We start from the raw sequence: 11850 nt of genomic DNA on the forward strand, positions 1-11850 counted from the left end.
GTGGGGGTTCCTAGCAGGAATTACCCGTCCAAGTTTTTGTTACTACTGCTGCCTGCCATATGTCCCTGTGAACAAAATCAGAGAAGCATAGAATCAATGGCTATCTCTTCTCTTTGCTCCTAGCAGCCTCCTTCCTCTCCCCTAGCAATTCTTTTATCCTCAAACATTGCTCCACAAGTTTGGCTGTGGCTAAAAGGTTGAGCCTATAAAAACTACGGGACTTGTCTAATGGCTGCGGCTTTATTCCTAAAATTTTGAAAATTGGAAGGGCTAGCTAATGCTAATAAAGTAGCTTGATTAAGTAAGGACGGCTGACTATCTAAGAAACTTGATGACTCTGAAACTAAATTAGTTTCTTCTTATTATATATTCTCACTCTGTTTCCTCTGTCTGTAGGATCAAGAGTATCCAAAAAGCAGAGTACCGAATAAAGGCAATTACGGACCATTATAAGCCACAGGATAATTGAACAAACATTACTTATTATTAATAAACTCAAAAAGTACACGGTACACCGGTAATATAGACAGACTTGATCTACCCAAATCATTAAAAAAGAAACAAAGAAAAAAGGGAATTTTACTAGATGATGTTGCGCTAAGATAATCGAGGTATTCTAATTGCTTTGCTACGCTCGCATTTATATAACTCAAAATAGTAATCCATTCCTCAACTACGCTAGGCCAAAACCATGACAGTAAAAGTAAAAACTAGTAGAGAAGTAGAACAGAGTTGAGTGAACTTAGCTGGGTCTGGTGAGGAATGGATTTACCACGAGAACTCCTTCCTCCAGTTTACTTCGTCGTCACTGAAATAGAATCCATCTTCCATAACCAACCAAGAGCATTTCCTGAAAGCACTACAGCGGTAAATATCTCTTGGTACCTTGAATGCATCGAAACTCTTCCTTGTGTGGTCCAATTTGACAGTGCATGAGAATTGCGAGGTAGTAGTAATCCAGAAGTTGGTCTTGACGAGCCAACTGAAATCATCGTGCTCCTGTAGCGCACGCCCGCCGATATCACTGTCTTCGGATGCGCACCATATCACCAGAGGCAGTGAGGAGTTGTTTGTGAAGCCATTGATCACACGGACTTCGTATTCTATGCCATACAGTTGATCTGGAGGAGGTAATAATGACATGAAAACAGTGAAAAATGGGAAGAAAATGAGCACCAGAATGCTAATGAGGATCTTCATGAAGAGTGGAAACAGGAAAATGCTTGTGTAAATGATGGCACTCTAGCTCAAGCTTTATAGACATTTAATGTGTTGATAATCACGTTCACGATCCATATATTGTGTTGATAAATATGTAGTAGACTNCTCAAGCTTTATAGACATTTAATGTGTTGATAATCACGTTCACTATCCATATATTGTGTTGATAGATATGTGGTAGACTGAGTTAAAAGAAATGGTTTTGAAAACTTAGAACTCACATATCAGGAAAACCCTATTTTGTCTTTTTCTTGAAATTCTCGTAAACAAATCAAGAGAGAAACCCTATTTTGTCTTTTTCTTGATATTCTCGTAAACAAATCAAGAGAGGATTACATGCTCCTCCATTAATTCGACACATATTCTACATATCGCACATCTGGAAGAGGAAAATGGATGCAGACCCACTAGCAGAGACGCGGCGCGTGTTTTCTAAGATCTTTCTCTAGGAAAATGATGAAAATCCTAATGACAGGGTATTCAAGTTAGCCCCATGGCAGTGTAATTTAATTATCACGAAAATACTTCACTGCAAGGCCAGTAGTCGCGAAATACTTCACGGCAACTATAAACTTTTATCAGAGTGGTACTAAGCACAATAATTTACCACATGCTAGTGCTCATGTAAGCACACTCAAAATATAATATAATTGTTCAGTGACTCTTTGATAGTGATTTCTTTCTAGTCATCTTGTAATCTTTCATTGAAATAGTTTATAAAATTATAGTCAACCAAAATTTTAAAATAAAATAACAACTTTTTATTAAGACGTCAAAAGCGTTTCTAAAAAGTGAAAAAAAAAAAATTAAATAAAGAGATTATCATTAAGAATTATCTACCAAATTCTAATTTCAACTATTTATTTTATCATCTACCAAATTCTAATTTCAACTATTTATTTTATCTAAGTTCCTACATTAGAATATTACGAAAGTGCTGCCCTTGGGATCCGAGAAATACTAGATATTAGAGACGATTATCGATTAACTATACCCATGCTTTGAATATAAAAACCCAACAATTTCAGAATACCTGTACTGATTGGGTCCACTGAAACCACCTGCTAAAAATCTTCGAGATCTCCGATGACATTTTCAGGTTTGAAAGCTGTGGGCAAGCAAAAGACGAAGTCTCAATCATCAAACATACAACATAGTTTACTTTATTCCAGATTTTTTCAAAAAGAAAAAAGAAAATAAATAAACAAATACCGACGGTTTAGTGGTGCTCAGGTAAACGGTTATTGATCACTTCTATAGAAACTACCTTTACCATTTTCAGAGTTTGGTAATATAATTTATATCAATCAACTTGGGAAACACTCGGAGATAAACTAAATTCAAGGGGAATAGGGGATTTGATATTACACCTCAGAATACAAGATGGTGTCCGTCACAGTTGCCTTATCATTAATACTGGATTGACGCCTCAATTTCTGCACAGAAATGCAACACGTGCAAGAAATCCTATAATTCGTTTCTACTTTCTCCCAAGCTTTGCTACAGTCGACAAGTGCTCTACTAATTCTAGTGCCTGAAATGGCCCATGCAGTGAAATGCCATCAATGGTTTCGGTGCAGAAATAATTCTCATAGAAAGTTCGAGTGATCTTAAAAGAGAAATGATTTGTAACCAACATCAATCGTGAACGAACCTAGCAACTTTTGGAGAGATGATTACCGAGACGAGTAGCAAAAAACCTTTCTGAGACCTTGGCACCAAAGAAAGCTATAAGGCAGTCTACTTCTCGGCCTCACCACAGAAGCTCGAATCAATACGGTTCATTATGTTAAGACTGATGAACACAATGGAAACTGGCATTCGGTTCATTCTGCAATAGAAGGATAGCACGAACATAAATCACTGACGCAAGCCATACTCTTGGATTTTTCTGGGTCTGAAAAAGAAGGCATTAACAATTTGAAAATAGAATTTAAACTTCTCCATTTATTTGAAGCCACGATTACACGGCCATGTTTAAGATATCCCCCTACCTCATTAAAAGTAAATAAAAATAAAAGCGATGTAGTAGTACAAAATACATTTATTTATACATGCTGACAAGTACAAACAATTCTATTCATAAGAATAGTGTACCTTTGGAATTGAGGTTGACTTAATAAACCCCACCCTGGCTGTCTAGACGATCTATTTCATCTTCAAGACCAGAAAAGTGACTCAAAAGCTTGTTATGAAGTTCTCTGGAATCGACATGATTTGCCTCCAACAGTGAGAGACCCTGGCGCATAAACTTTAATCCATTCTTTAGCAATTCCATTCCCTTGCTGATCCCCTCAGGAAGCTTTCTTTTCCTGCTAGATGGTCCTTCGTCAATCTCCATGCTCTTACATTCGATACCCTTTCCACATGATTTTAGTAACGTATTGAACTTATCTTTTAACAGTAGCCCTTCTTTCATAAGCAGTGCTAGCTGCTCTGCGCTCGGTGTTACTGTGAGGAGAGCCATTTCCTTCTCAAGAAATATTTTAAACTCTAACATAAACCCTTCTTCATTTACATGTTTTCCTGATTCTAAATCGTAGGAAAGAGCTGCATTCTGTGGCACAAACCTCCACAGCTCATCACAAGAAGTACGTGCGGCAAAATATCCAAAAGCTGTTAGCCCCAAATGTATAAATGCCCAATGCCGCTCTTTAAATAACATATGATATAACTCCCACACAGCACAGCTTTTTGCATTATCATTGGTTTCTATCATTTTAATGTGTGCAAGTCCTGCCAAGAAAGGAACCAAACCTGATTTGCATTCATATAACAGAGCATCTGAGGCCGTTGGTCCTGAGATAAAAAGCTTTTCCAGTTCCAAGATGACCTCCTCCATCTCATTAGATGCATAAAGATGTTTCATGCACGAGATGATCACCAATGTTTCAGATATTAGTTTTCTGCAGAATCCCTTCACCTTTTCGACTCCAGAAAGCTTGTAGCTACGGAGAAGAGCAAGTAAGAACTTCAACGTTCTCACATCAATATCAGAGGTGCTTAACTTGCTGTGGAACATTATACCATCCAAATTACACAATTGCAAATAGAAACAACAAGAAAATTAGTCACATGATCGCCTGCTGAAGTGATAAAAAAACAAAACGGTATACTTCTGAAAATTTAAGTCTGGAGAGGCTTTAAGGAGTGTGGAGAGTTGGAAAAAGCATGAAGTTTCCTTAACGAGGTAAAATACAAATACTTACATGGATTGGATTGTAGTAGATGCAGAAAATACTGGCAGCCCAATTACCCTAGAAGAGAGAGCTAACATTGAAGTCTCGTCAAAACTCCCAATGAAATTCAAGTAATCGTGAATCATACTCTGAATAACAATATTTTTAATCTTCTCAGAGAGTAAGTTGAGGGGAAAGCCTTCCAAGATCAAGGCAGCCCATATCACTGTCGATGACCGAGATTTGTCCTGAATAAAAATAGACTCAGAAATCTCATTTAGTTTAGAATGTGCACCATATGTAAGTAGCATCGTTATACACCTAGCCATTTTTCTCAATGCAGAACTGTGAACAAGAACTAGTTCTGATGATGCCAAAAACTTCATTACTGAAAAAAGATTAGAGATGACACCATTCACCAGCCCATCATCTGCATAGCGCAGCATAAAACACCACAGTTCCATAACAATGTCCCAGCAAAGAAAATGAGGATGCAAGAGATTGTCAAGTAAGAAGGATTGCAGTTCCAGCCAAGCACAGCTCGAGGAGACTGCAACCATGAAAGTCTTCAATGCATGCACCAGAGAAGAGAACAGAGGCTGCCATTTTAGCTCTGTAGTTTTTCCAGAGAAATACAAGAAAGGAACTTGCAGGAGAAGAACTGATGCATATACATCTTCTTGAACTAAAATGTCCAAGAGCCCATCGAGTTTTGTCGTGATCAGTAGTTTTGTATCATCACTGAGATCGAAAGAATGCCTCAGCAGATTAAGTAGAAAATTAATGCGACCAAGCAATAAGGTTTTGGCATCCTTCATGTCTTCACAATTAGTGTTAAAAATTCCATACATTGGATCAATCCTAAAACAATTGCTGGGATCTCCATCTGGATGAGAACACCTTTCACTCGTGAATAACAAATCCATAATCCCAAGTTTCAGGTCTTGTTTTAGATCGGTGGTATTTAGAATACACTTGACCAAATCCAAGCACGTTGTCTCCAAAAGTTCAGCGATTGCTTCAGCTACAGTTCCCAGTAACTTTTCATTGCTTAGCGAAACTTTATATGTCGAGATCGTAAGAACACAAAGAATAATCTCCTTATGTACTAGATATGCCTGGCAAGGATAGAGGCATGATATTTTCACAGCATTAATCAAGAAAAATTTAACTGGAAGAAATATCCGTCTGGCTTCACTTGCAGAGACAGCTTCATTAGTTACAGAAGACCAAGTGGCTGCTGCACATTTCAGAGGCTCCATAACAAGTGAAACTAGATTTAGAATAATGCCTGCTATGTTCACCTTTGATGCTAACACCCCATTCCCAAGTTGAAGCAAGGTAAACACTCCTTTCCATGACACGTTGAGAATTGTCACCAATCCTCCACCACCTTTGGCAGCAATGGTGCCCAGTTCGCATAATTTCTCAATTATATACTTATGCACGTTGATGACATGGTTAACAGCACTGCTGGTTAAATCAAAGTCTTCACCAGAGAACTCTCGATCTAGGGCTTGAGAGTGAACTTCGCAAAATTTTATCATCGCATCAATGACCATCTGCACAGCTTTCAATATTTCTGGGCCAAATTCACGAATCCTCTACAAAGAGAAACAAAGTAGCCATGATGTCAGATGAAGGAGAAGTAATTAAACATCTTTTAGACTAAACAAGCAACGAGGATCACACCTGACTCAAGCCAGAATACAATCGCAAAGAGAGAATAAACAATGGAAACTTACGATATTTTACCCCAACATCAAATGTATCCATTTTTTAAAAATCAGATTTGATTATGAGAGAAAAGAGAAAAGAACAAATAAATTATAGAAACAAGAATCCTAGAAGTGTTACTCGCAGCATCTTCCCAGATTTCAGCCAAGATAAGGTGAGTTGATAATACTTTTAGCCTCTTCGTGGGTTTATAATTCATCTAAGCAGTGGTATTGAGGTTACTAGCCTCCAGTTTGATTAGGTGACTTTATCAAAGCAGTTTGAAGAGGCTTGTACAATAGTTTTCTTGCCAATCACACAATTCCTGGATGTTGACAATATTGTTCCTCTAAAATTGACCTTCAAAGTACAATTTTTTTCCTGAGTTTGATAGCAAGAACTCAGGAAAAGAAAATAAAGAAAATCTGGAAGAGCAAACCATTCAGCTTCTTAGCAACAAATTAATTNAGCAAGAACTCAGGAAAAGAAAATAAAGAAAATCTGGAAGAGCTAACCATTCAGCTTCTTAGCAACAAATTAATTTATTGTGCAAGCTGTTAGAACCTGAATTTCGGAAACCGATTCATTCATTAAATTCAGCTGTTCCAGTATGAAATTCTCAACCGTATTCATCAACGCCTTATCTTCCGAAAGAGGATATCTTGCCAAAGCTGAAAAACTGGCAGCAGAAAATTTCACTGCATCCAAAAGAAGCTGCACAAAGAAACTTAATGTCAGAGAACAAATCTGCTGGAGTGTAATGAAACAATATAGTCGAAAACACAATAGTTCCACTCCTAACAAGAAAATAACTGAAAATAAAACACTATTTATACTGAAGCCAGCACAAACTTGAAAAGGAAAAACATCAAAGAAGAAACCATGGAAATGGCACAAAGCGTTAAGGAGAAAGAAATGTATTGGTCCCAGGTATAGCTCACAAGAGTGCCATGGGAAACTTTATATTCTATCAACTGGCTCAATTTGAAAAAAGAAATTTACTTGACATAATCAAGACGGCTAGTTAGTTTTATAACTGGTACAGAAATTCACGGACACCACTGGTTATTCAAGAAAGAAATAATGGATATGAGATGACGACTATCAATGTCGATGATTGCATATCACACAACGGACTTCATTTTCATAGCCCGAATAGGAGATCTTTGACATATTTATGTTAGATTTTTGGGAAAACAAATATTAGAATAAAGATCCGTTTCAAAATTGTTTCAAATTCAGGTGAAGAGATAGTTTTAGGTAAATAATTTGTTGATAAAGAGTGTTTATCCAAAAGAAACAATTAATCTAAACATGGAGTAGAGCTAGAAATATTTTATAGTTATCGATAATCTTAAAACTACATGATGTTTCGAATCTAAATTCCAAAAGACCCCGACTAAATATCGTAATCTAATATAAAATTGATTTAAGTTGATGGAAGAGCATCAATTAAGTGTGTGCGGGAGTGTATTCACCAAAAATCTACTTGGCCAGCATAAGATGTACATCAACTAATGTTTACTACCTGAAAAAACAGGTTGGAATGCTCTTCTTCCTGTGACTCCTGGATTGACATAAGCGTCATCTTTAGATGCTTTCTACACCAGACACTTGCCTGAAGAAAAATACAGCACTATTAGATATCGTAGAAGGTTATCAACTCGTATATTAACTTATATACAGAGCGAAAAATGCTTCGTGTAGCAGATAACAAAAATGTTTACCTTAACTTCGAGTGTGAGAAACTGTGCTAGACAATCGGCTTTGTCCTCTATACGTTTTACAGCCACTAGTAGTATCGTTCTGTTCAACAAGCATTGCGTCACATCCAAACAGGTAAAATCCTCCCAAAATATCAATCTCTCCGTCAAGGTATACAAACATTTACTCGGAAGAGAAAGATATAGCAAGTTTTTCAATAAATGTTTTAGTCTAATAAAAACTCGGTAGTAATAAAATTAAGAAAAACCAGATCAAAGATTGCGTGAAGCTTTAATTAACTGCTAATTACATGCAGCTGTGAAAGTTAAATGCCGATGCCTCGTATTCAAATAGTATCACCGACGAAAGACAAAGCATTAAAAATGAAAAGAATCGCAGAGCGGATACTGTAAGGCTTTCGACTAGTGAAATCAACTCTGATTTACAAGATAAATCCAAATCCTCCAGTTTCTTGAGCAGCTGAATACGACTCTCGACGACCTGTAAAACATAAGTTAGCAATTAGCCACTGGAAGGAAGTATCTTCCCTTCACCGAAATCTAATGGCAGAAATTGAACAATGCTCGAGAGAATAGTAAAAGAATTCGTCCAGAAAATGAATAAAACATTGCAAATGTACGAACAATTCTGAATATCTACAATTCCTTGCATACTCGATCACAGTTCGCAAGTCTTAATTAACAATCAAAGTATGATCGAATTCAACTTAAATTCATCATTTGAAAGTCAGAAGATAAGGAAATGAGATGAAATTAATAAAATAGCTCTTACATCGGAGGACGAAATGGCATCGATAATGCTCTGCAAATCGCTGTTTGACCTACTTCCCTCCATCGCTCGCTTGCTCTCCCTGGCTCCCTCTATCTAACACTTGGTATTTGAAGCTTTCCCGCCTTCAATTTTAGTAAAGAAGATTAGTGGTTTTATATGACCTTATTTTCATCTTTGCCCCAACTCGAGCGAATAAGCTTAAAAATTATTTTAAATTTTAAAAATTATATTAACTTACAAATTAGACTCCTATAGTGTGACAGCGAGGATGTTGGGCTAGTAAGAGGAGTGGATTAGTTTCCACAATTTTATAAGAAATGCTTTGACTCCGGACGTTGTGACAGCGAGGATGCTGGACTACCAAGAGAGGTGGATTGGTTTCCACAACTTTATAATGAATGCTTTGACACGGGCAGTGTATCAACAACGATATGGGTCCCAAGAGAGGTAGATCGTGAAATCTCACTTCGGTTTGAGAGATAAACGAATCATTCCTTAAGGGGTAGAAACTTCTTTGTACCATACACGTTTTTTAACTACGAGGCTGACGACCATACGTAATGATCCGGATAATAACTATTAGCAGCACACTTTGACCATTACCGTTAACATAGTTAGAAATGGACAATTTCAAGAACATTATTAATAGATTATTATGTACTGTAATGGAAGGTAATCCTTCGTTTTAAGAGCATTCTAAACATAAAAAAAATCACTGGTAAGGGATAAATTTTGATAAAATTAATCAACAATATAATAAATTTAAGACAAATTATGTGTATTTATTTCAAATTGTTTACTAATTGTTAGTTTATTTAGGTTAGGTCTCTCATTTATTTTTAATAAACATAACACCAAAATAAATAAGTTATTTAAAACTTCAAAATAATAACTACATATATTAAAATTTCAAATTTTCATTAAACAATATATAAAAATAATTTAAAAATATAAAATAATTTTATTATATAATTTTCAATCCATTTTATTTTTTTAAATGAAAATGGTTAAATTAAATTAATAAAAAAAATATATCTTGTATTTTATTTTTTCTAAAAATATTTTAACATTATTAAATTATCCTAACAAACTTAAAAAATATATATTAAAATAATATTCTTACCTTCCCAATTTTCATTAATAACTTTTAACTTTTTAAAAATCTAAAAAACATCCTTAAATATTTTAATTATATCTCTAAAAATATTAGTTGTTGGATAAAATAAATTTTCAATATTTTTATTATTATTTATTTATCTTAATTATAAATAATTAATAAAAAATTAAAATAATATAATTATGAGTTTAAAGTTTTATTTAATAAATTTCCATAATATAAAAGTTTCAAAATATAATTAGAGTTAATTTGAATTGAAAATATTAATAATTTATTTAAAAAAATATTCTAACAAATCTAAAAAATATTAAAATAATATTCTTACCTTTCCAATTTTATTAATAACTTTTAACTTTTTAAAAATCTAAAAAAATACACTTAAATATTTTGTTGTTGTCATATGAGCGTAGTTGAGTGAATAAGGTATAAATTACTCTCCCAAATTCAGAAGGTTATAGAAATCAAAATTACGAATATAATATTCAATCAAAAAGTTAAAGTTACGATTATAATATGAATGCACCTACTTATTACGTCTCAAAATTAAACTAGGTTTTAAAACAAAACCTTTGTAGTCGGAATGATTGAGATTTTGGATAAAAAACTATTTTCAGATTAAACTAAAGTGTAATTATATTTATAAATGGTTTTATAAGTAAAATGGTTTTTTTAATTAATTTATCCTAATTATAAATAATTAATAATTTTTTTAAAATGATTTAATTAATTTTAATTTTTCTATAATATTTAAATGACAGTAATTTCAATCTTAAGCAAGGAAAAGGGAAAATTAGAAGGTTAAAAGTTAATAAAAATATAAAAATTTATTTAAAAATACAAAATAATTTTGTTACATTGACTTTTGAATTTTTTTCAGTTAAATTTTGAACAAAATTTTAAAAATACATTTATAATGGGATGAAAATTATTAATAATTTATTTTTAAAATATGGTTAAAAATTTAATTTTAATTTTCAAATTTTTATTAATAACCTTAATTTTTAAAAACGTTCTTAATATATAAATTAAAAATCTAGCCAAACTAATTGGTTAGATTTAAAAAAAAAAATTAAAATTGGAGAAATTATAGATCTTTCCTAAATATAATGAAAGTCAAATAGGGAAAAGAAATATTTATTTATAAAAAAACACGTGGAATGCATGCAGTCATCCAAATCAGCAAAGTTTTTACAAACACAATCAAAACGCTACCACGGTAATACACGTGGAAATTAACATTTTAACATTAATTTATGGCCGAACAGAGCCACCAACTGGAACGCCGCCTGCTCCGCCGTCTCCACTGCCGCCTGCTCCGCCGATTCCGCCAGTTCCACCGTTCCCACTGTCACCGCCGCCGGATCCTCCGACTCCATCAGCTCCTCCAAGTCCATGTCCAGGTATACCACCGATTCCGCCACCTCCGTCAAGTCCATGCCCAGCTATACCACCTATTCCGCCAGCTCCACCCAGTCCATGCCCAGCTAGACCACCTATTCCGCCAGCTCCTCCAAGTCCATGCCCAGCCACACCACCTATTCCACCACCTCCACCTCCTCCTCCGCCGCCCATACCGCCGAGGCCACCCGGGTTACCAATTCCGGCGAAACCTCCAATCCCACCAAATTTTCCGATCCCAGCAGAGCCACCCAGCATCGGCATACCCAACCCTGCATACCTGTTCAATTATGGATTTCAAAATTTTAAAAATTAAAAGAAATGAATTTTCAAAATTAGATAAAATTTGTTATATATTAATTTAATAATAATTTTATAAGAGAATAATTGTGGGTTTATAATCAAATAATACTGTCTACCAGCCATTTTTGAAAGCCCAAAGCAAAGTTACGAGAGCTTACACTCAATATCATATTATTATGGAGAATCGTGTTCATCTAAGAATACGTACCCGCCCATGCCAGCAAATCCACCAACTCCGCCATAGATAAAAGTCTTCTCATCACGACCAGCATCACCACCCGCCGTGGGCAACTCCGCCGCCTTGACTTCAACGGCGTCAACGAACTGCCCCTGCTCAGCACCGGGAACATTACGCGCCGCCGCAACAACAGCCAGGAAGAGCATTGCAAAGAGCTTCTCCATTATCTCTCTCTCACTCTG

The 11850-nt window shown here is 35.1% G+C and overlaps 2 protein-coding genes across 6 annotated transcripts; both read right to left on the reverse strand.

Moving 5' to 3' along the window:
* Positions 1–465: 465 nt before the first annotated feature.
* On the reverse strand, positions 466–8724 carry LOC111800982. 5 transcript variants are annotated; one of them, XM_023684927.1, is made up of 11 exons: positions 8613–8724; positions 8229–8321; positions 7844–7975; positions 7645–7734; positions 6681–6830; positions 4431–6004; positions 3319–4232; positions 2902–3118; positions 2592–2755; positions 2255–2329; positions 466–1121 (listed from the first exon to the last, which is right to left on the reverse strand). In XM_023684927.1, exons 1-7 carry the CDS (start codon positions 8673–8675, stop codon positions 3338–3340), a joined length of 2997 nt encoding a protein of 998 aa, XP_023540695.1. In that variant the 5' UTR covers positions 8676–8724; the 3' UTR covers positions 466–1121; positions 2255–2329; positions 2592–2755; positions 2902–3118; positions 3319–3337. The 5 variants fall into 5 exon arrangements, with proteins under 5 accessions (XP_023540695.1, XP_023540693.1, XP_023540696.1 ...); XM_023684925.1 differs by having other exon boundaries at positions 2876–3118; XM_023684928.1 differs by having other exon boundaries at positions 466–808; positions 886–1121; positions 2592–3118.
* A 2123-nt stretch (positions 8725–10847) lies between these two features.
* On the reverse strand, positions 10848–11850 carry LOC111800920 (glycine-rich cell wall structural protein 1). The gene is made up of 2 exons (XM_023684839.1): positions 11639–11850; positions 10848–11407 (listed from the first exon to the last, which is right to left on the reverse strand). The coding sequence occupies exons 1-2, from the start codon at positions 11830–11832 to the stop codon at positions 10981–10983; spliced, it is 621 nt and encodes a 206-aa protein (XP_023540607.1). The 5' UTR covers positions 11833–11850; the 3' UTR covers positions 10848–10980.

The sequence above is a fragment of the Cucurbita pepo genome, chromosome LG08 (assembly GCF_002806865.2).
Source record: "Cucurbita pepo subsp. pepo cultivar mu-cu-16 chromosome LG08, ASM280686v2, whole genome shotgun sequence".
In the NCBI taxonomy this organism is placed as follows: domain Eukaryota; kingdom Viridiplantae; phylum Streptophyta; class Magnoliopsida; order Cucurbitales; family Cucurbitaceae; genus Cucurbita; species Cucurbita pepo.

Coding starts and splice junctions, on each gene's coding strand:
- LOC111800982 (XM_023684926.1), bottom strand. CDS start 8,675: ATGGAGGGAAGTAGGTCAAACAGCGATTTGCAGAGCATTATCGATGCC. Junction 6,831..7,644: donor ATTCCAACCTGTTTTTTCAG/GTAGTAAACATT, acceptor TTCTTTGTGCAG/CTTCTTTTGGATGCAGTGAA. Junction 6,005..6,680: donor AATCGGTTTCCGAAATTCAG/GTTCTAACAGCT, acceptor TTCTCTTTGTAG/AGGATTCGTGAATTTGGCCC.
- LOC111800920 (XM_023684839.1), bottom strand. CDS start 11,832: ATGGAGAAGCTCTTTGCAATGCTCTTCCTGGCTGTTGTTGCGGCGGCG. Junction 11,408..11,638: donor GGATTTGCTGGCATGGGCGG/GTACGTATTCTT, acceptor ATAATTGAACAG/GTATGCAGGGTTGGGTATGC.